This window comes from Falco punctatus (assembly GCF_963210335.1).
Source record: "Falco punctatus genome assembly, chromosome: 1".
NCBI classification, from domain to species: Eukaryota; Metazoa; Chordata; class Aves; order Falconiformes; family Falconidae; genus Falco; species Falco punctatus.
The window spans coordinates 119,328,449-119,352,727 of record NC_137580.1 but is presented as its reverse complement, the minus strand read 5'-3'; the positions used below and the strand labels follow the sequence as shown (position 1 = coordinate 119,352,727).

The following is a 24,279-nucleotide window of genomic DNA, read 5'->3' as shown; positions in this document are numbered from 1 at the left end:
AGCTGTAGAGGCAAAGAGCACTCCCGGAGATTTAGTGGCCTTGTTAAGCAAGCAAGGTGGTGGTTTGGAAAAGATGCATGTGGCAAGCAAACTGATTGTATCACTCACCTGCAATCCATATGTTGTGTTGCCAGGAAAGGGCACTGGTTTAGATTATAGTCCCCAGAAGGTCATCTGCTGGCTTGTCCTGAAATAACTTGGGTGATAACACACTGAAGGGAGAAACGGTTGATCTGGCAATACTGCTGTACTAGTCAGCCAACAGATGTTGAATTGAAACTGGTGAAACTCTGTGTAGAGCAGTTCATTACTCTTTAAAATGTTGACTCATTTGTCTCTGATATAACACTGCTTTCTTCTTTTCCAATGAAGAAAAAGAATAGGGTATTCTCCAGTTTCTTTCCTGTAACTTGCTTGTTGCACTATGAGAGTCAGTGAGAAAAGAGCTAAATCCTCCCAGACTGGGTGCTGAGCTGTCATCCTTGGCCTGCTTTGGAACCCTCCCCTTGAAAGATCTCTTGTTTCAGGCTCTGTCTTTATCTTCCTGAGCAAGGTGGAGGGATCCTTTCTTTCCTGGGGTACTAGGATGACACTTCTTATTCTGCAGGAGAATATGGTTGCAGAGTTGCTGTTGCTCAGGTGGTGTTTCAGGCCCCTTCCTTCTAGAAGAATTAGCATCTCCTTTGAGACCCAATTTATTGCTAATGTGGTTTTAGGAAGCCTTTTCTCCTACTCAGCGTGGTCTGACAAATTAGTTTCCATTTCCATATTTCTACTCATTTCATTATTTCCTTGTTTCCATTGCTGCAGGATTGAGGCTAACAGAAAGGTGGCCTGCTGTTTTCCACTACTTGTGCCAGACACTGATGCTGCAAATTTACAGGAAGTTACGGTTTAATCAGCAGCTTCTGAGCTGGTGTTATCATGTGCATGTGCATCATCCTGGTGCACCCAGCTGCTTCTTTCTGCTCCTCACAGATGGACTGATTCTAATGCCTTTCCTGAGCATTCCATTTGCTGGCAGGCTTGGGGTAAGTGACAAAGCAGTCATGCTCGGAAAGGGCAGAAGCAATTTGTAACTTCTCCCCATTTTTACCCACATAACTTGAAAAATCAAATCGGTCCTCTGAGAGAGTTATGCTATCATAATTCTTAAAGTGAATTTAGATTTAAAAAAAACAACCCAAACTTTATCCAGGCTTCTTGTTATTTTTCCTGAAACACAAGCCGGACTGTTAATGGGATTGAGTAGTTTAGGACGTGTGCTGCTGATACGTGGCAATTTTTTTCCTAGCAGTGCTTTGAAATATACAGATGAAGGATTCGCTGAAGTAAGCTGCTTGGCTTATTGTTGTGAGTAGAGGCATTAAGAATCCTTTTAGAGCTGCCATGCCTAAAATACAGGAAATATAGCAACGGGGAAAAGCAGGGCAAGACTGGAACTTGAGTGTTGTGGAACTCGGAATTATATTGAGATGAGCACGAGAGGGTGGAAAGGCTTGTGATTTTCAGAACTAGGGTGTATTTTTTGTGCTGTCAGAAAACCACTAACAAGTAAAATCAGTGATGAGATGTTCATGAAGGATGGAGCCTTCAGTGAATGTCTGTAAGCAGCTTTTGAGTGTAATAGGAAAAAAATCCCTTTGCATCTCTCCCTTTCAGGGATTGCATTCTGAGCCTTGCCATTACCCTTAGTCTGCCCATCAGCTGACAGTAATAATAATGGCCTGTTTCTGATCAGAGGATTCAGCTGCTGCCAGTCTCCTTGAGTTTTGTGCCTACCTCTGCTTTTCACTTGAACTTGTCTGGGACCCGATAGAAGCTTGCTGTCTCCTCTCCAAGAGCTAATGCTTAATGCTTGCAAGAACTGTGAGGGTTCATTGGCCCTTATTAACACTCTTGCTAGTAAGGCTTTGGCAGTGCTCTCCCCTTCTTCTTCTTTATGCAGTCTCATTGGGATCTGGCACTGCAAAGTGCCCCTTTGCTGCAGGAGCTGAGCTGCTGTTAATGCTGGCTGCCAGTGCTTGAAAAAATCCTTTCTTATAGCCATGCTGGCAGCATGTGCCCTAACCCTTGCAGACCTGTTTCTCTGCAGAGGGGAGAGTCTTGGATCACAACTAAAGAACAGCCCAAATTTTCCACATCTAAATACACATCTTAGGTACCTAATATGGGACGCTGTTTTATAGTGGCCTGAGTTTTAGGTCAAATGCTTTCTTGTAATGTGAGCTCTTTTATAGGGTTGCATATTTGGTGCCAAAATTCTCTAGTCCTAGAAAAGCTCTGCCTGGGGCTCTTTCTTTTCTTCTTTTTTTTTTTTTTTTAAAAAAAAAACTTTTTAATAGTAATGCAAGCTTTTCTCAGATGTTTAGCAACTGACTATTTGCTGAATTTGTCTAACAATTCTATTAGAAGAACATAGTTGGAAGGAAAAGCACTTTTCATCTTAGTCATAAGGCCTGAGGCATGTCTGTTAAGCAAGAGAATGAAATTTTTTTACAGCTTAATTGGTCTGTTTCTTAGAATATGGTTTGTATCTATTGCAGCTAGAATAAACGCATGCCTGGACTGTAGTCCTAAGCCTGCAAAGCACGTTGCTGCCTATGTAGCCTCATGAACTGGGATGTCTTTAATGAGAGCAGGACTGGGATCTGGTGTTAAATTGGCACAGCTGAAGAATGAGACAGACTTTAGTAGAAGTTTTCTTCTAACACCCAACAGTCCTTGCTAAGTCACATTATTTGACTTGGTGATCTCTCTCAAGCAAAGGCTAAGGCTGTGTTGCAACCCTAGCTGATTCCCTGAGGTAAGCCAGGTGGAGAGGACAGATTCCTTCAATACCTGCCACAGGCCCTTGGTCACAGAAAAGTCGATGCCTTTACTAGCAGCCACAAGCCCTGAGTGCTTGGACTATTTCCACGCAGCACATCGACCTCTTCCTCCAACACTATGATGATGGGGTGTTTGATGACTTTTCCAGATTAGGCACAACTTAAGAGGACCAGCAAAACCCTATGTGAAAAGGCTGCTGTAGTAGCAGGGATAGCCCTCAAGTTCATCCTACTGTTGATTAATTTGTTCCATCTATTGCTTGGGTAGAAATGGTCCCTCTTGAGCAGAGCCCCTTACCAAACGCATTGGGGTAATGGTTTATGTTTGAGGAAGGGCCTTTTATACGTACTGTGCCTGTGGAGATGGGTAGACTGAGGTGACCTGGGTTTCTCTGGTGGCAGGTGCAAGATCTACAGTGATAATAGTAAATGATTGCTGGGAAAGGGGATTATTTTCTCCACTTAACTAGTTTACTCTTTAGTTAGTCTTCCCCATGACATGGGAAGTGAAGTGAATGCTTTTCTCAGTGCAAGTGGTCGTTTTGCACTGACTGGCTGTCTGTAGCAGTGAGACTGCGTAGGCTTACCTGTCGGGAAAGAGGGCTGAGGCCACAGCTGTGTGTCAGCAGAGAAGTGCAAGTTTCTTCCCTTCTTCTCTGGGTGCTCCACAGCCTCCTGAGAGAGGTGAGTCTTTGCTGCTTTTTATCCTTCCTGTAACTATGGCCTCTGTGTTCCCAGTGTGGGAGGGCTGAACCTGCCTGCTCACAGCAGGTTCGCAGCCCTCTCCTGCTGCTTTGCCTCAGAGCCTTGACAGCCCTGAGGCGCTCGGGTAACGCGCTACGCCTCGAGTGCTGCCCGCCCTCCCCGCGGCTCTGCCGTCTCCTCAAGCCGCCGCGCGCCGCACCCCGCTCTTTCCCGCCCTTTTTCCCGCCGGGCGGAGGCGGCAGAGGGCGCCGCCCGCCGTGGCCGCTCCTGTCGGGGAGCGCGCGCCGGGCCGGCCGTCCGTCCCCTCAGGGCAGCTTCCCCGTGCGTGCAGGCTGGCACTGCCGCCTCTCTCGAGGGTACGCCACTAAAAACTCTTGTGATAATGGTGGAACGAGGGCTCCAGGGCAGTCCCAGGAGGCACCTTTTTTCCCCAAAAACATGCTGAAGCGTCTGGGTGAGTCCAGCACAGCTGCCACCATTTGAATACCTACTGAGCACGGTATAGATGTGTAAAATGCTTCACCTTCCTGATACTTTACCCTCAAGCTGGGCAGCAGAGGATCAGCGGTGCTGTTCCTTATACTGCCTTTGCAGCAGCTTCTGCTTTTGCTGCCTAAAACAGGGCTGTGAAAGCTCCAAAGCGATAAAAGTGGGAGATGGGCAAGACAAGTGATCTCTTAAACCACCAGCAGAAAAGGAGACTGCCCTGGTGTTGGCAGTCACTGTGTAAACAAACTCCTTATTTTCCTTTCACATCTCCTGAAGATGCGCTTTTTATCAATGTCGACTGAACTGCGGGGATGGCAGGAGGAGGGTTGCTGGGAGCACAGCAGGGACAGGTGAGCTAAAAGGCTCCTTGCGCTTGTGGCCTGTTTCAGTAGAGGGGAAAGTAGCTAAAAAGATACTTGGATGCGTGGCTGTTACTGCTGCACACCTCTTCCCCAGCTAAATATGTAGAGACTGCTCCTTTCTACCTCTTTGTTGCATGGCTTTTTTGTCTCGAGCTAGGTTATATTTTAAAATGGCTTTTGGTGAGGGGCCTCTCGTTAAGATGTGTGGTCCTGAACACTTGCTGACAGCAGTCAGGGAGTCATCCTGGGTAGGAAGGACCTGTACCTCCATGGGCAGAGCCCAGCCTGTCACTGACTCTTCCCCTTCAGAAGATACGGATCTCGTCTTCCTGTATGCTCCTGTGGCAAATGAGTCCGTACATTATGTGCTTATTCCTAAAGAGACTCTGAATGTTGTTCATTTGTTTAAAGTCAATGTTCTGTTCTCTGCTTTTACTTGGGGCAGGGACTTCAAGAAATGAAGCTTGAATTCTGCTCACGCTTTCTGTCCTTAAAGGGAACTTTGCTTTATCACATTGCTAGGCTGAGCTCTTAAAAACAAACAAACAAACAAAAATCAAAACAAGAAATCTGCTACACAAGGACATCACTGAGCTGCTGAACACAACCCCAAAGTCAGATGTTACAGCTCAATTCCTGATGGAGGTAAGATTCCAAGGAAGCAGAGAATATGGCAGGTTCAAGTAAAGACTTGGTGTTATTTTAGGAGAACCCACTAGCTTAGGCAGTATAATTGATTTGAAAGTGGTTTAAGCTATTGCTGAGGGATCTTTATTCCAAATGGCAAAGTCTGAAGATTATTGGATTTGGAAGAATGTCTGTCATGCTAATCACAGGATTGGAATTTGGGAGAGGTATTCTTAAAGGGTGTGATCATTCTACAGACAAATACATCCTCCTATCTTTATTCTGACACAGATAAGACCAGAGATGAAATGTAGGCTTGTGACCAAAGGTGGTATGGTAGCTCTTAATTGGTTTGATGGCCTGTGATGATGTCACTGCGGTTGTCTAAAAAAAGTGGATTTGTTCACCCAGTGTGGAAGAGCCAATTGACACAGACTTGAGGTATTTCTTAATTACAACACAAAGCTGGGGGTTAGTTGGTATTTCACAAAGCAAATCCAAAACTCCAAAGAACAAGAATAATATTTATACAGTCTATATGTATTTTCCAAACTCTCCCTAAAAGATACTATAGGTATTTAGTTCTGCACAGTGGGTTTCTGTTGGTCTATACATCTGTATACAGCGTCAATTTCAAGTTACAGTGTATTTTTAATTTACCACACATGTGTGAGGGAGGCGGGGAGTGAGTATTTTAGTACTGAATTCAGTTGTGATCTCCCCCTGCTGCATTTACCTTTCCCTTAGTTACAGTCTCATCCTGATGACTTCTTGTCTTTGTTGCAATTAACTGGCTGTTGGCACCTTCTGGGGTAGGATGTTCCCCTTATCAAGCTGGTAGTTCTTCAAGGTCACAGTCACTAATATAAAGTTACAGATATATGATTACTTAACTTCACTAGAAATGAACCATGTCATGTTGACAACAATAATATAATGGGAATTGAATGCATAGCTAGACATCACTGTGACAATTTGCTCACAGTTCTGACCTGATGATATTTGCCTGTACTTTGATTATAGGAAGAAATTCTGAATGCCAATAAACAGTAATGAGGTTTAAAAAAAAATCCACGTCAAGGAAATTCTGTTCTGTCAAGCCCACGAGGCATACTTTCTACTATAGAATTAACCCTTAAAAAAAACGGGTTTAATTTGATACCTAGTTAACTTGCTGAAGATTCTACAGCAGTTAGCAATGCCTCAGTCCTAAGGGCTCCAAAATCACAGAAAGAAGGCTTTACTAAAAGCAGTCTGAGAGTTCAGGCACTGTGACTTTTGCTGTGCAGCATTCAGGGTCCATCCTTAAAAAGTCTTGTTTTGACTATGGTAAGTGGGACATAAGAACTTCAAAGTGAAATGATATCACGTCACCTCTTTGAAGTGCATTGCCATTTCAAAGACTGTAACCTTGAGCTGGATGGAAGCCACTCCTAGTCTGTTTCTACTCTGTTTAATGTCATCACATAGGCAGAGAGATTCCTCCCTGCTGTTCTCTGTGCCCATTCAACTGTTACTTAGATGTTTGTTTGTTAAACCATTAGAAAACCTTGAGGGCAAGATCTTCATCTAGCAATTTTTTTTCAGTGCACAAGAAAAAATGCTGATTTCTCAGTAAGCTCTCATCCCAGCCATAAATGAATGTATCAGAGCTCCATGTGCCCGATTAGTTAATAAGATGGGAGGCAGGTACCATTAACACTGATAGATTTTCTTTGATGGGAAGCAGCAGGTAGTAGCTGTGATCTTTGTTTTGTAAGACTGAACAGACTTGGTTCAGCAGGTTGACTTGCTCACTGATGTGCTTGTCTTAGGACTGCTTATGCACAGAAAGGGAACTTTCCATTAGAATGTACACTGCATGAAAGTGACTCAAATTCTATAAACCATTTCCTTGTTAAAGTGATATCTGTTGAGAGGTATTTATTACTTATGAGGATATCTCCTGTGCATAGGGAGACATGAAACCTCTCGTAAAATGAATAGGGATCTAGCTACAGAAGATTAAGGGAATTAAATATCTGCAGTGGAACGGAGCACAAGATACCAACAGGCTTGTTAATATTAAATGGAAGAATATGTTCACCATTCTATAAAATAAATGGAAAGTTTTGGCGGCAATGCCCTTGAGAAGCGTCTTTGAGTGTGTCTTCTAATGCCTAGCTAGGCAAACAGCTCCCAGTTTGTCCCAGATCTTTGGTAGCAAAGCATAATAAGAGTACCTGTGCTTGCAAAACTGTAAAGACAATATAACAGAGCACAAAAAGGATGAGTGGCCCAATATCACACTACAGTTTCTGTTGCACTATAGAGTAATCTGTTTTTGACAGAGCATCTGTCAAAGTTTCAAATGTAAACCTTCTTCTAGGTACTCTAATCCCCTTGTGTTCTTGTTTTGATTCCTTCTTGGATCTTAGGAGCCCTAAAAGAGTTTCACATCTGTGATGTCACTGCTAAGAGCTGTTCTGCCCTCCTGTGTCATTTGTTCCTGCTCCCTTTTTTCTCCTAGTAATATGTGTGCTTTTCAGTTTTATTTTTAACTATGTTAAAATTTTGCTGAATCAGTCAACTGAACCAATACCTTATGATCTTACCTTGTGGTCCGGAGTAAAGGAATAACCAGCAAGAGCAATTCCAAACAAGTGGGCCCATTCATTTAAGAGGAAGCTTACCATTAGGTCAGCTGACCTGTAAGGTCAAATGACACCAAGATGACCACCAGAAGTGGTGCAAAGGAAATGACTGAGAAATATGGAAGACACTGGAAGGAAGAAGAGGCCCATTTCAGATGGCAGTCATAAAGTCAGTTTAGCTGTAACAGGAAACCTCACCCTAGCTGCATGATTCCTTCTACCTTTATCTCTAAAAGCTCATTAGCATCTGCTGGGGATTTTCAAATACCTGGTTGTAATCATTTCAGTATGGACAATCTAACTTTCAACTTTGATCCCTTGATTTATACTTCAGGGGCTATGATGCTTTCTGCAGAGAAGTCATTTCTCATGGGAGAACAGGCCCCATGGGCAGCCACACACCAGGGCTGTAGGCCACACAGTTGGAAAGTCTCTTGAATTCATGTATAATTGGTTTGAAAAACAGTTCAGATCCAGGGGATTTCACTGACTCAAATGAGTTCTGTATCAAACCCATGGTTCCCAGCTATGCAGAAAAGGGGAATGGGAACAAGGACTGCTCCATATTTGAGGCCACCGAGGCACCTCAGTGTAGTCAGTGAAAAGGAAGTATGATGGAAGCACAAGATCACATCCTCTTTAGTTACACTCTAGCTACCACAGGACACAGCAGCAGTGACAATGCAAGTAGAATGACATGTAGGCCTGTTTGCTGGTTTCTAATCATGCCAGAGTTCCTGCTGTTGTCATTACTCTACCAGTTATTCACTGTTGTTACCTGCTATGATTACCAAACCAGCAAGATTAAAGTTAGTACAGGCTTGCCTGGCCTTGCATCTTCTGTTTGCTCTTTTTAGACACCAACTACAGAGGTAGGTCAGGGGATTAAAAGGAAGAAGCCTGATCTGTATCTTAGCATAGTGCTGAGTCTTTCAGCTCAGACGCAGATAAAGTCTGTCACTCCAGTAGGGTGTAATACCATCTGTACAGTGTGTTGGGCTGCCATTCTGGCTGACCTCTGGTTAGAGGCCATGGGATGCTGGCTTCCAGCGTAACAGGATCTTCCAGCCTCATTGAAAGGCAGACAACTGGGCAACAAAGTGCTCCTGAAATATTCAAGGAGGCTGTTTTCAAACCTATGTAACTTAATTGTTTTGGTTTCTTCTTGCAATCATGAATACTTTATTTAGCTTCCTCAGGTTATTGCTTAGGGAAGAGGACCTTGGAAACCTTTTATCTCATCTTAGAATAGCTGGAAGAAAAGAGCAGAGGCATTACCAGTCTGAAGTAGTGAAAGGCCAGGAATTCTCTCTCAGTAGCCTGGGGTACGGGCTCAAGGGAGAATGTTTTCTGTCTATATGACACAGCACGTGATATGGAAGGATCAGAATTTTATATTAATGCAATGAGACCTAGGTGGGGGGAAAAACACAAAAAAGAGGAAGATATTTTAATAACAGCCTTATAAGTTTCAGGGTCCTGACTGGATTGTCAATTCTACTTGCTGTAGAATAAAACCAAGAATAGACCTTATTTATAAATTTATCAAGTTTCATTTTAAAAGTAGTTAGGAACAGCATTGACCAGCCCCCTTACCTGAACTACTACCAAACAAACAAGGTGGTTGTGAATTTATGCAGTATCATTTCTCTGATAGATCAGGACCAGTTTCTACTCTCTTATTCATGTGATTTAGGCTTTTTTTTTTTTTTAATTTAGTTAACTTCTTATCTCTCTTTTCTGCCATAGCACCAATTCCTTTTTTTATGCAGTTGACTTAAGAAGAATTCACAGTAAAAAGATGGATCTGATGTATTATCACTCTTAATAACATTTTAAAATAATAGCGGCTGAAAGGACCCGATACGTTGCATAAATGAAGGAATTTTTAGGAAACTGGGGAGCCTTATACTTCCTCAAGGAATGTAGTCTTCTGTTCCTTCCATCTGCTGCTGGATTCCCTGGTCAAAGCAGTTACTTGAAGGTAAAAGGGCTTTTAAGTCAGAGGAGCCGGCCAGCTGGAAATTCCCCTTGGTACTGGCATCCCTGGGTAGCACGTAACTGGCAAAGACCATGTACTCCCAGCTCCTTACGGCACCCAGTATTGCCTTCTCAACCCTGTGTGTCCAGACAGAAAGGGGCAGAGAAGGGCAGTAAAACTGGGAAACTGTAAACAAGATTTTAATTCCGAAGATGACTTAATTGTCGTTACGTGTACCAAGTATTGATGCTGTGCATGAGGGCAAGTTGCATCAGTGTTCATACTCTTGTCTGAAGTGAATCTGTCTTGTTACTGAAGTGATGACTTGGGCAAAACTACATGGTAAATCAGTGGTTGAGGCAGGCATTGAACCCCAGTCCTGGGCCACAAATTCCACTATCCGGTCTGCTTAGGGATCTGGAGCTGAAACATGGAAATGTTTCATCTTTCCTAGTGCTTACCTCCCCATCCCTTAAAAATATATGAACAAACCGCCAGCATCTTGCTAGAAGCACTTTAAAAGACAAACAACTGCAGTGTTTAGGCAGGGCAGAGAATTCAGGTTAGAGGTGCTGAGGCAGACAGAATTGAGTCTGAGGTGGAGAGGGAATATTTGCACAGAATCAATTTAACCTTTCTCATCTTCAGTGTAGCTCAAAGCAGGCAGTACTCTGATAAGAAGGTGAACAAGTTCAGTACCTTCATCTTGGCCATCAACCTCAGGCAAGACCCAATCATGCTGTCTGAGACTCACGTCAAATTAGAGAAATCAAAGAAGCAGAGGGCTCCAGTTCTGCCTGGGGTATACAAAGCCTTGAAGATGCTCCAGCTAATAATGGTATAAAGTTTCTTAGAGCTACTTCCTCCTCAGGAGCTGTGAAGAGTTAGACTTTCCAGAGCAGTTTCTCTTCCCTGCCATGCACACATTAGAAGTTTAGAGCTAGGAGCTCCGGGGTTTTTTTTCCAGCTTGGATAAGGAGTTAATGATTCAGCTGACATTCTGGGCTTTACAAAAGAGATCTTTCTTCTCTGCAGAGAGGGATAGAGAGTTGTTTGTAAATAATGAATGAAAGAATGTGACAAAATAGTTAACTAAGCTGTTGCTCTACAGGCTCATTCTTATGAGCTAAGAGAAGAGGACCATCCAATGACAGAAAGCTTAGGTAAAGCATATTTCTTAAGTTCTTCAGCTCAGCACCTAGTTTTTATCTTTGTTTCTTAGTGGAGGAGCCCTCGAAGTACAGTACAGAACAGTGAGGGTGTTCTTGGAAGGAGATAGGAAAACAAACCCCACCCAAACTAATGCTGCTAAGCATCTGATATCTTAACAGCACTCATCACATTTTATGTTAGGGTCACTTGTTCTGGTTGACCACACCTGAGTTTAATTTGCTTAGTCTCCAGCTCCTCTGGGAAAGCCTTTCTGGGAGGGGTGAGTGGGTAGAAGGGGACTTCACCAGGAAAGAACCAGGATCATTCTTGGAGTAGTTAAATCGTACACTAACCACACCGTCACTTTGCAACCTCATGAGCGCAGAGAGAGACTGCATGTGCAGGCTGCGTGTACGGACTAGACTCTGTGCATTTGTATTTGCTTTGTTACATGCTTTCTTGAGAAAAACCTAGGAAGGGGAAAACCATCATTGAATTAGACAGCAATGTTGCGTGGGCATAATCACCTTAACCTGTCTGCAAAAGCTTTGTTTGAAGGGGAGTATGGCTTTATTTTGAAATTTAAGTTGAAAGGAGGTTTAGTCATTCTGCTTGATTTGAGCTGAGATTTAGGCATTAACAGGACAAAAATGGTGCCAGTTTTGTTGTCTTTTCAGTGCTGAGCTGGAAACTACTTTCCTGTTGTCAGCAAAGTGCTTCATATTGGCAAGGAGAAAATAGAGGCTAAGATATCCATGCTTAGCTCCCTGAAATAAAACTCCAGGGATGCAGAAGAAAGAGGCCTATGACTTAATCCTTTTCACTAGCCTAAGCTCTTATTTAGATAATATTCACTGTGCCTTGTCTGGTAGCCTCTTGCATTATAGCAGACATGTTTTGGTATTGGAATTGACCTCTCCTTTTCAGTCTTTCTTTGGATATGTACCTTGTCATACTAAGTCTGAGCCTGACTCTTGCCTAGGTGAAATCCCACCTCTTCTTTTATCCAAAACTCTGCCAACCAGCTGGTGATATTGCTGGTTGAAAAGTTCAAAGGTACCATGAGAAAGCTTGAATTATTAATGCCGCTTTCCTTCCATATGCCTGTCATCATCTGCTGTTTGGGGACAGCCCAGCCAGAATTGATGTTAGACCCCACAGCTGGGCAGGTTTGTAAGGATGCTGGAACAGACTCTAGGCTGCATGGAGACAAGGCACAGGAGAGTGAGTATGTTCCCGTATACATGAATATGACCTATGATACACGGTACTGAGAAACTCGCTGGAATCAGGACGGGCAGTGTAGGTATGTTGAAAAAAGCTACTGTGCAGAGTGATAAAGAAGAAGCTTGAGCAATTTGTACAGGCGATTGAAAATAGAAAATGTTAGGAATAAATTCCAAGCATTTCCCTTTAAGATTAATGATTGTACTTTTTCCTCTGTATGAGTTGGGAGAAACCACTATGTTCAGGGAAGTTGAGCCTCACTTCTGTACTGGTCTTAAAATAACAGAATGAGCTATCTGCTCTTATTTTTGTCTCTAGGTTCATGCTGTGTTTCTTAATAGCATTGAGGTTCTTCTTTCTCTGATGTATTCTTATTTCTTCTGAAAAGGAACAACAAAATTGAATTGTTCTTTTTTCTATAGTGGTTTAGATGAAGCTGGTTTAGTGACGGGAGTTAAAAAACTGATGAGCAGGATCTTTCACCTGCTTCAGTGTGTCCAGCAGGCAGATGGTCCAGAGCAGTTAATCAAAGCAGGTCTGATGTCAAAGGAATTGTTTATATAACCAGTGATTCATCTTACTGTTCCCGGTAATAACAGTGGTGTTACAAAACAATCTGCTCTAAAACCCTGTCTCAGAAGAACTGTGAACTCTTGGTTTTCACATTCTAACCTAGATTCAGACCCTGGGGTCCTATCTTTACCATGAGTCAAACTGAAGTCCTATGTGTCTAAGCTCCCTGCAAATTTGTGCCTTGTCCCTGATCTTCCTTATCAACCAAGTATTGCAGAATTTTAACTTTACAGATGGCTTTAGCTTTCTAGGCACATGACTATATAGCAGTAGCGCATAAAAGCAGACTTTTACTTTTTTTTCTTTTTTCTACTGCATTTGGCATTGCAGAGAGGCTGTATCAACTTTAAGTCCCCAGGAGGATAGAATATTAACAACTATTCTGTACTGAGGATTTAGGGTCTAATTCAGCTACCATTAATCTCAGTAACAAAAGTCTTGTTGCAGGATTTAGAGATCTAGGCCACTAGTATTGGTGTATTAAGCGGGGAGGGGGGGCTGAAATAAGGTGACCAGACACCTACATATTATAGTGAGTGCTGTTTAGAGAGGGATAAGAGAAGAGGATTTGATGTCAAGAGATGAACTCTGTACTATGCAACATATGTGTCTAAGGTGTTTTGAATAATGTCAACTCTAGACCAGAGCAAAAAAGCAAGTTTAGAGGGAACACAAAAGACATTTATTGCTGAGGAGCCCTTAACTGTACGTAACAGTGCTTTCAGTGCAGCAGCTTTTTGCTCAGCATCAGAGTTGCAACTGGGAAAAAGGGAGAAACTGTTTTTTGCAGTTCTGGAAGATTGTTCTGCTATGCAGAAGAGTACAAAATGGGTAGTATGCAAAAAAACCCCACATTTTTTTAAAGAAAACCATGTGGTTTACATATTCCTAGTGTGCTTTTTTTAGAGCATCAGCCTTCCCTGGGCTCTTTAAATCTCAAATGTGCCTTTGCTGCCCTCCTTGGAGTGATTGGAGTGAGGCAAACTTTGATTCACTGAGTTGTTCTTTACCAGTTTGTTCCCAGAACACTGGAACAAATTTTTTCAATGGCTGTCTATGCCCTTTTTTTTTTTTTTTTTTTTTTTTTTTTTTAAATAACCTGTAAGAGTACTTCGACAAGTTTTAGTCTGCAAGCAAATCATAAGGTATTCTGGAGAGTGGATGGATTTCCACACAGCAGAGTAGGCTGCCTTCTTGATGTACTAAATGTTAAAAATTCTCATTCCTTGACTTTATACTAGCTGCAAAGGGTTTAAAGCTTTATGCTGAGCTGCAATCTTGACTGTGTACTCTTCCCCCCAACCCTCTACCCTAGGGCAAGGAGAGGCCTGTGATGGAAGCAAATTTCAGGAAACCTTGGCCAGAACTCTTTTGGGCTTGTAGCATGTCTATAATAACCAGCAAGGGTTTACTTTTCATTATGGGGAGGAAAACAGTTGTACTATATAGTATAGCTAATTGTCCCACCCCAATCCCACCTCTCAAGAATTCCTCACTGGCCCATGTGTGTCTTTGCAGTCCCCATTACTGTGTACTGGTTTGTTCCTTGCCCATCATTGGCTAATGTAATTTCTAAGGTTTACAAATGCCCCTAACAGGAGGCTTTTAACCCTATTTTTCTTTGGAAAGATGTTGCAGACAGTTGGGTTTCCTTGCTATAAGATTTTTCCTTAGTCCCACTCTCCTCTTTTGTTCACCTCCAAGTTTTCCTTTCTCTGGTCCATCATTTCCTTTCAGTTATGCCCTTACTGTTTTCTGGTTTGGACCTTTGCCTTGAAGTGTTTAGTGACTGGGGAATAAAAACCAGGCTCAGCCATTAGCACGTCATTCAGACAAATGGCTAGAAGTGGAGTCTGGAGCCCAAGTGGTATTTTGGTCTGTCTGAAGCAGCAAGAGGTTGACTCATAAAATAAAGGATCTTTAAAACTGGAAAGGATAGAAGTGATATTTTCCAACAGGCTGAAAGGTCAGGACTAATCCTTTGGGCACTTTTACTTCCTTTATTTCCTGTCTATTTTTAGAGGAAAGAGAGAGAGATAAGCAATGCTGATTACCACTTAGAATACTGAACGTTTTCTAGCCTGTCAGCTAACAGTGCACTCGGGAGGAGTTGTGTGAAGATGTTGCTACGTAGTGGAGTAATACTTGCTTTTTACTTCTTGCTCAGTTAGGCAGATCCTGGAAGGCATTGAACACTTGTTCATAGAACAGACCATTCAAAACTAGCCCCAACATGCTAAAAGAATGGAGTCAAGCAATTTCACGGACAGGCACCAGGCCTGTATTTGGTGTACAAGGAGTTGCTAGGATTTATGCAGTGTGTTTTTGCAGTACAGTTACATATCAAGAAAAATCCTGATGTAGAATCAGAATGATTTGAAAATCCTTTTGCTGTGGGCAACATACACTGTCTTAAAAAAAACCCAAACAAACAAACCAATATTCTGTCAGTATTTTATGTCTTCAGAAGCAATTCTGAAATGTAGACTTATGCTATAAAGTTAACCTAGTCTCAACTGCATTTTTCTGCAGAGATTATCAGTTTACATGATTGGATTGTTAGTGTTGTTGTCTATTGCATTTCTTTTTCTGCCACTTTATTTCATCTCTCTTTTCCCCATTCCTCATTAATTTCCCTATTTATTTAGCCTTCTCTCTGGTAAGGTTTCAGGAGAGCTGTTCAGGGACAGACATTGTCTGCTATGAGAGCTGTTTTCCTCATAGGTTTTGCTGTTTGGTCTAAATTGTTTTTAATGACAGGTCAAATCTTGAATATGATCTGTTCATTAATGTCCTTCTCTTGCACTGCAGAAAAATTAGAAGATTATCCCCTGGAAAATCAGATACTATTTAGTGGTAATTAAAATTATATTTAAATTTACCAAGTACTTACTTGGTAAGAGACAAGTGAAAAATAATAAACACAAAAAATGGGGCTTATATTTTTACATCCTTTCTACTAATTATGTATCAGCTCAGCTTGCACAGATTCTAGTGCTGTAGTATCAGTTCAGCTTGTACAGTCTGAGTTAATTTTTTTTTAACAATCAGTTGTGGTCTTTTCCGTTCTACTCAGTGATACAGCATCTACTCAGTATTGTGCATTTTCAGCTTACAAGCCAGTGTTGTTCATATAGGTCCAACTGTGATTCTGCATACCTAGGAAACTGAGTTAAATATTTACTTTTTATTTATTTGACATAGATCATTAGTTATGTTCCTCTCTTCAGCACTAAGGTGGCTATTGGAGAAGCAAAAAAGTGAAATACTAACTTTTTCTTAAACTACAGCGTGGCCAAACCTTTGTCAACTGCGGAAAATCACAGACATTCATTCATTCAGTTGCCTGTACATGACTGGCCTCTGGAAAGAGTCCTAATAGAAGAAGAAAATAAGGATAATGACAAAATAAAACAGAGATTAACCTGGAACAGGACAGTCAGTTTGGCACCCCTCAGCTGTGCAGGTATGGTTCTGCAAACATTTCTTTGGCTTTATAGAAATGAGGTATATTACCACTTAGGAGGATCTGGCCTCTCTTTGTAGCTTATTTCACAGCAAAATACACAATGTTTCCTTTCATAGGTGATTTGAGATAAACCCTCACATACTCCTGAACACTGGAGAAATGCCTCCTTCCCGGTCCAAGACTCGGCACAAAAAGTCTGGAGAAGAGAAAGTGCTGTGTTGTGACAAAAAGGCAAACTCCCCAGGGGATTCAAAGATCTACTGTGGGAGATGGCGGGAAGGTAAGAGAGGCCAGCTGAAGAAGGGTAAAGAGTCATTGCCTGAACAAGATGACACACCTGAAAAAGACCCCTTAAAAAGCCAGAGACTGGTGATGCTTCAGGGAAGCAAGGAAAATGGCCACAGAAATTTATTTCGGGGAAAAAGAGCCTACAAGAGAAATGATAAAAGAGAATCTGGTTTGGGGAGAAAACATGGAGAACAGTTAGTGTCCAAGCTGCAGGGGAAAAAAGGAAAGGCCTGCAAGCAGCAGGAAATGACACCAGGACAAGAAAGTGAGGACAGTAGTGATAAGGAGGAAAAAGCCACCACAAACAGCAAGAAACACAGTTTTAAAAAGAAGTGTGGAAAGCGTCTTGCTGTTAGTGAAAAAGTCACAGAGTCAGAGTCTGTGAAGTCAATCGCAGTGCAAAGTGTTGAAGGCTCTTTTCAGAAACATGACTCACCACAGAAGGCACACAATGCCAGGTCTAGGGAGAAGCACAATGAGAATCATGGCTTTGAGGAAGCTTCTGAGCAGAAGTCACGTTCTCAATCCCAAGGCAGTGTGGCACAGGGGAAAGGTGAGAGAAATGGGAAAAGGGAAGCTGGAAAACATACCAGGATTATTGTCACTGAAAGTGCAGAAGAAAATATCCTGGAAACCTCAGGTGACTCCTGCTCTGACTCCAGCAGTGAAGGCCATTGGACCCACAAAAAAAGTACAAAAGAGACTGTAGCTGAAAGCACTGCAAGTAGTGAAGAAACGAGTAGTTCTTCAGAGGAAGATGGCATCAGTGAGGAAGAAGCCATGCTGGAAGATCCTTCTGTGGCTGAAGGAGAAGACTACAAGAAACTGCTTGATGGAAGCAATGAAGCATCTGTGGAAACTGAAAGGGAGCAAGTGACCACAGATGGAAGGATTGAATCTGAGGATGAAGGCACTAACTCTGCAGGATTGGAGGCAGAGGAGAAAATGAAGAAGCAAGATGACATGCCAAGACAACTGAAATCTGTTCTAGCTGAGAGCAGTGAGGGAGATGATGATGTAAACATTTCAGGATTCCAACTCAAAAGTCTTAAAAATAGAGAAGATGGCAATAATGAAGTAGGCAAGGAAAATATATTAGAAAATTACAAAGTTCAAGATGCATCAAAAGATACACATGTTAATTCTGACAGCAATGGGGAGAACAGCACTGAAGGGAGCATTTACAAAGGCAAAGAAAATGCAACAAACCAACCACTGCGTAGTGCTGTGAAAGCAAAACTCCTCGTTCGCCTTAGCAAAGTACTTCAGGGAACTGAACAGGAAGAGAAGGTGAACAGTGAAGGCAGTGCACTGGAAGGTAGCCCTTTGCTCTCCAAGCAGCAGATGATATTGAAAGAGAAATCTGGGAGGTATGAGATGGCAGAACAAGGTAAAGTGGTGGGACATACACAGAGAGACAGTTCATCACATTGCAGCAAGCAGAAGTTAGCAGCGATGATACTTACAAAGAAACGCTCTTCTCAATCCCAAATCCTCCTCAGTCTGAAAAACAAACATAAAAATGCTGAGACCAAACTATTAACAAGCTGTAAACCAAATCCTGTCCAGATGGCTTTAGAAACCAGCTCTGACCTGAAAAATGTTGAAAGCATCTGTTCAAAACCCATGACTCTAGAAACCCTCATTACACAGAAGGAACCCAACATAGCTCAGAGTTTTAGAGAGAAAAGATTAAACCTTTCAAATGTTTCAAGCTGCTCCACTATTACCAAAAAATCATCTGATAAGCAGCTCCTTGGCAAGAAAAAGAAAGTTGGAAAAGTTATTGGAAAAGTTAAACTGAGTTCAGGCCAGGCTTTAGAGGCAAAAAAAGAGAAAGCAGAAGTAGTTGCAGAGGCACTTTCCGAAAAAGAAAATGTGCATGATGGGAAAGGATCCAAGCACTTGCACACCCGTTCTGCTTTTAGAAAAGTCACCAGCTGGCTTGGACAAAAACCTGCCAAGAAAGTAAGCCTGAAAGCTCGTCTTCTGAGCGTGGCACATGCAATTGGTATTTCAAAATGGCTCTTGAAGAAATCTGGGAAGAGGAAGAGGAGTAACAAACCTTTTGGATTCAAAACCAGAGTGGCAATCCAGGTTGTAAGCACCGCTGGCTGGGTTGGTCGGTCTGGCAAAGCCTTCCCTGGTGCAGCTAGACAGCTGGGGAAGGCTGAGTTGAGTGACAAAGAATCTTCTCCATTAGCGGAGGGAAAAGGTGGTCCTAAAATGGATAAGGAAGTAGAACATATTGATTTGCCTTCTGGTGATTCCCTTCTTCATGGAACCAGTTCCTTTCCATACTTACTTAGCTTGGATGAGAAGAACAACAATGCTACTGATGCCAAGTTTGCTGTAGTATTCCCCAGAGTCCACAGCATGGTTAAGACAAAGACAAAGAGCTCTTTATCCAGAGGCTCTGGGAGTGGTTCTTCTCTAGAGAAACTGAGATCTCTATCAGGCAGTAAAACTGTGATGACTGTGCAACGGGGTTGCCGATTCAAATGTGACCCTCCTAGATCTTTGATGGATGAAAGCCCTCAGAGGAACAGTGAACAGGGCTTCCTTCCACATCAAGAAGAGAATCTAGTATCTACACCAGATTATTCCAGTGGCATAGATGTCAAAGAGGATTCAGGTATCGTCCAGACTGCAGGGTACATAGTCACACCTAGTGTTCACTGGTCTCAGCAGCAGGCTCAGGGATGTGATCCTGCAGCGTGGCTGAGCTCTGAATTGCTGCTGCCACGACTAACCATTGAGAACCTAAGCAAATGGGCCACCTACAAGGACCCACATCTGGCCAACAGCCACGTGATGAAGGTCTGCAAGGATCAGTGGGAGGCAGAAGACATTGCTGACAATATGTTAGAGATGGATTTCATGCACAAACAGGTAGAGGTGTTGTCTCTGGTATTAAAATGCACTGAACTTCTCCTGATTTTCAGTAATGTATCTGTGTGTTTCAGGTGTACATGTGTGAAGACCACTGTGTAGAAGCTGAGGACACTGAAGATCTAACCAGACTGCAGTATGTGTTGTCAGTGGTATTCTGCAGCTAATTCAAGGGCACAGGGGCTTGCTTGTTATCCTTCAAAGCTACTGTTGGCTCAACAACAGAAAGCACATTATAGATCCTTGGCTACCATGTGAGAAAAAAGAATTTGATACATATCATACCTGAGTAACTGATGCTCCACAATAAAACTAAGTGAAAGACAGAACTGCCCTATTGAAGTTATGGACCTGCGCTGAACCACATGGGAAGGAGCACAGCTGCAGAGGGAACTCCTAACTGTTGAGTATAGTGTGGCCCTAAACTCTGTTGCACAGAGAGGGCACATTGAATCTCTGCAGTCACACACCAGAGAGAGCAGCTCATCCTAGCTAGTAGACTTTTGTTACAGATGCACCCAGGGAACTCTACTTCTCCTGTTAAATGGTTCCCAGTCCTGAAATGGGTTCCAAAATACCAAATAGACTTTATGGGTAGGGGAAATGAGGTTTAGAGGCTGATGTGACTTTTGTAGTATTGCGGAATGACAAAACTGGGAATTTGACATACCATTCTTGTTGCATGAAGTGGGTGGTAAGTCAGGAGACTTGCAGGATGAGAGGCACATTTCTGTGTTGTTTGCCTACTGACACGGGCATCTGTGGCTTTAGTGACTCCCATTGCCTTCAGCTATGGCAAACTCAGGCCCTACATCTTCAACGGCTTTTAAATCATGGGTTCACTGCTGTTGTTGAAAGAGAAAGGCCTAACACTGCTTCTCACTCCCTCTACCCTTGCCATCCAACTGAGATAAACAACTCTAAAGGCTGTGTGCAAGGAGGTGTGATCACATGGAGATGGACAGGCTAAATGTTCTGAGCTTTGGCTGCTCTATTCTCTGATGTGTTAATCCTGGACATGTTGGAATCACATGAAGGCAGTGAATAGTTTCAGATCGCAGCCTCATCCTTGGGAGGGCAGAAAGGTCAATACTGACATATGCAAGTGAAGCTTATGGCTGACAAGTCCTTTCCTCTGTTTGTAGGGAAGTCTGTGAAAGCTCAGTTCTGCTGTGTCTGAAGAGGAGGTTCCATCGCAATCTTATTTATGTATGGGTAGTGGTGTTTTGTTTTTCTTCAGTGCTTATTCACTCTGAACAATGAGCTTTAAGAGAAAATAATTTCTATCATTCCATCAAGCTTTAATAATGCACCAAGTAGCTCAAGAGCTCACTCATCACTGGGAACAGTGATAAGAATGATACTCACACTGCTTTTACTCAGTAAATGGGTAGCATGAAATACTTGTGGTAAAACCTGAAAATCCCAGAGTTTCTCTTTAATTTTGGTATTTATTGCCAACCCATGACTATACTTGGGTTGTGTTTTAAACTCAGCTGCTCCTAGTGGAACTCTTCTGTTTTAGCAAAGCAGTTCTGAGTAAGAGTTGTGGATCTCAAGAAGAAACTTTAGAGTTTCTGCAAACACACAATGTTGCAGTCCAGAGCTAGTTCTGGATGGCTAGTCATTCTCTTTTTCATTTACCGTGATTGTAATTTCGTGTGAAGCTTGGAGAATAGACAGTGACCAGCGAAGATGACCATGGACCAATGAGTGCCACTTATCCTGAAATATTAATGACAGATCTTTGAAAATGACCACTGAAAAATTGTGTCATACCCTGAAAAATCTGGCAGTATAGTTGGGATAGACAGCATTCCTTTAAAGGTCATTCTAATAATTGTATTAATAGATGTGTTCAGTTGCATTCCTCAGTAAGAAAATTCTGAGAAGCCACCAGCTTTTTTTTCCCCTTTTCTTATTTTTGTCCTAGACTTACATTGGACAAATCTTGGTTTCTGTGAATCCTTTCAAAGACCTCGGTATCTACTCTGAAGATGTGGCTAGCCAGTACCACCAAGGGACTCTCTCAAAAAATGCTCCGTATGTTTCTCTTTCTCAAATAAACTCCGTTACATTTGTGCTTCAGAAAGTAGCTTATTTTCTTCCAGTTGTCTGATAGAGCAGGATGAATGCACAGGAAGTGAGCAATGCATTTGGCAAAGCTGGAGTTGCTCAGACCTGTAATGCTACTGAGCTAAACTCATTAGGTCAAGTTTCTTCAGCATTGGTTAAAGGTCCTGAATTCAATGCCTGCTGGGACTGTACTGGAGGAATTCTGGCAGTATGCACTCCCCACTGCTGATACTGGTACAGCCCTGCCAGAGCTAGCAACGTATGCATGTTCCTCTAGTGCAGATAATACCGCTGGTGTGCCTTATATTAAACACCATGGCACAAAGCATTACTCAAGTTAGGGTGAAGAGGTCCTAGAGGAACCTGAACTTTGCAATAGCTTGTAACAGTGGTAATAACCTGATGTCAGCAAAGAAAAAACCTTTGGTTTCCCTGGTTCCTCACACTTCTCTGAGCAAGATACTGGCCCATCTCTAGTGTAGATCACTTATAAGTAACCTTTTGGTGCTGTATTTGTGAGGTAGATATGTGAGGTCAGTTAACTGGGCTTTTCTTTGTGTACACCTAGACACATCTTTGCCATAGCAGAAATGGCCTACACACTATCTCAGTCATCAGAGCAAGAGCAGTGTGTCATCATCAGGTAAGAAATAAGGGTACTTTCTCAAAGGCTTGTTAATTTCTTTATGTAAGACTTTCATCTTTGCATTTCACTGTCCATAAATTTGTTATTCTGGCTCTTGGTGAAGGCTGTCAGTAGAGAACAGGAATAAGATGGACTTTTATTTCACTCTGTGCAAATACAGGTTGAATTTAGCTTCACATCAGTTTGCAGGAGTGGAAGACGTTTGGCAATTCTGCAGTGGAATCTTATTTGGGCCTATTATATCAAGATGTCTCAGTGTTTCAGACAATATGTGATGGATCTTAATTTGTTGTAAATCAGTATGACTCCACTGATACACTGTAACAGGTCCTCTGACATGTCTAAATTAGGTAATTCTGTTTTGATGCCAGCTTCCTTACCTCTTGTTCCTCCAGTGGACACAGTGGATCAGGTAAAACAGAAGCTGCCAAAGCAATTGTGCAATACCTGACCATGCTGTATCAGAGAACAGATGGCCACAGGATCAGACAGGTAAGGGGCAACTGAGATTGGCTTTATGCTGTGATGGTTAGGCAAGGAGTAGGAGCCAAAGACAGGGTAAAGAGGCCATACTGCTTATGTTATTTCTTTGTTCCTGTTTAACTGAGGTGGATTTTGGATGGTTTGTGGTTCAAGGTGAAGCTCCCGTAAAGGCATGAGGACAGCTGATGTATTTGTTGTTCTGTATTTTAGTATCTGGGAGCCCTGATGCTGTATAAAGTGCTAAATCTGTTCAAAAAGAGAGATGATACCTTGCCTTAGAGACCTTGTGGCTGTGTCTGGGAGGTGAATCTGAACAAACACAGAGCAAAAGTAAAGTGAAAGATCATAGCAGTGAAGATGAAGAGCTTACAGAGCAACTCACCAATGGCTAGAGATAATGATACCAAGATAAATTTAAAAAGAGGCTCTTTATTCAGGCAAGAATTATTTCAGTGAAATCCCATTTTTCTTGGATTTTTGAACTAACAGTTACTAAAGTCCCTTTTGGGTTTAAAAACCTGTGATTGCTACTGAAATGTTCTCTCCATCGTTTCTTCAAGCCCTGCAATGTCCTACCCATCTTGGAGAGTTTTGGGAATGCCAGAACCATCCTCAATGACAATTCAAGCCGGTTTGGAAAGCTTCTGAACATCCACCTGCGACAGTGAGTTAAAGGAACATCTTGGGATACTGTCCTTCCCAGCTGTCAAGGGGTGCTTGGGTGAGAAAAGGTCTAGCAGTGCTTAGAGCTTGTGAAATAGCTCTCCCTCCCCTACACTCTTGCTATCATCAGGATAGGAAGAGGGTGAGTTTACATGCCTATTCTTTTAGGTTTCCTCCATGAAAGAACAGATCTTCAGCTCTCAAAATGGGTGATAAATTAAGAACGTAAGAATGGCTGAACTGGTTTATACCAAGGAGCCATCTAATACAATATTATGTCTCCAACCCTGGCCACAAGCATTCACTGAGGCAACAGTAAGAACAGGCCAAATACATCTAATGATTTTCTTTAACACTCTGTTAGCTCTTAACCATTTGCAGCAGCTCAGGAGTTTTTCTGAGACTCTTGTGGTTTTCCAGTTTCCTCTTGGACTCGTATAAAGTCATGCCTCTGCAACAGTCTTTGGCAAGTGCTCTACAGGTCAAACCAGTTCGGTGAAAAACACCTTTTTTGCTTTGAACCTGCCTCCTTTCCAACTTCTGTTTTTTGGGGTTTTGGTTTGGGGTTTGTTTGATTGTTGCCAGGCACTGAGCTGATATTCTCATGGAACTGTCTTATCAGCCCCAAGGTCTCAGGCCTAGGCAGCAATGGTTAAGTTGGAGCCTGTCAGTCTACACGTGAAGCTGGGACCACTTTAGCCTGTATGTATCACTTTACATTCATCTGCAGTGAATGTCATGTGACATTTTCTTGCTCACTCACTCCGTACTGTAAGGTCTGTCTGCATTTATTCACAGTTGGCCTTCATCCTCACTGCCTTGAATAATTTCACACAATCAGGAAGCTTTGTCACATTGCTGTTTGGCTTCTTTTTTAGGTCACTTATCAAACCTTGAGTTACATCTACAGGTCAGAGCACAGACACACTTTGTGGAACTCTAGTGTTGCCTCCCACTGTTAAGAGGATCAGCCATTGACTCCTACCCACGTCAGGGACCTTCCCTTATGCCATGGTTGCTTGGTTTCCCTGGAAGCCCTACAACTGTGTCAAAACCTTTTGGAAATTCATGTAGAGTGTACCCCTTAGATCATTCTTCTCTACAGATTTGTCACCCCCTTCAAATGACTCCAGCAGCTTTGTGAGGTAGGATCTCCTTTTACAGAAGCCATAGTGACTCTTC

At 42.4% G+C, this 24,279-nt stretch overlaps 1 protein-coding gene and 1 long non-coding RNA gene across 2 annotated transcripts in view; one reads left to right on the top strand and one right to left on the bottom strand.

Annotated features, from left to right (window-relative positions):
* Nucleotides 1-29: 29 nt before the first annotated feature.
* LOC308059573 overlaps nt 30-24,279 on the bottom strand; it is a 37,916-nt gene continuing 13,666 nt past the window's right edge. Inside the window, exons 2-4 of the long non-coding RNA XR_013926321.1 lie at nt 18,403-18,558; nt 17,804-17,840; nt 30-10,051 (exon numbers count right to left, since the gene is read on the bottom strand). This is a non-coding gene — a long non-coding RNA (uncharacterized lncRNA). The remainder of the gene's footprint in view (nt 10,052-17,803; nt 17,841-18,402; nt 18,559-24,279) is intronic.
* MYO15B (myosin XVB) overlaps nt 19,199-24,279 on the top strand; it is a 43,620-nt gene continuing 38,539 nt past the window's right edge. The window contains exons 1-6 of the mRNA XM_080376325.1: nt 19,199-19,365; nt 20,375-20,438; nt 21,163-21,272; nt 21,874-21,948; nt 22,323-22,443; nt 22,995-23,098. Coding sequence (XP_080232451.1) covers nt 19,310-19,365; nt 20,375-20,438; nt 21,163-21,272; nt 21,874-21,948; nt 22,323-22,443; nt 22,995-23,098 — 530 coding nt within the window. The 5' untranslated portion in view covers nt 19,199-19,309. The remainder of the gene's footprint in view (nt 19,366-20,374; nt 20,439-21,162; nt 21,273-21,873; nt 21,949-22,322; nt 22,444-22,994; nt 23,099-24,279) is intronic.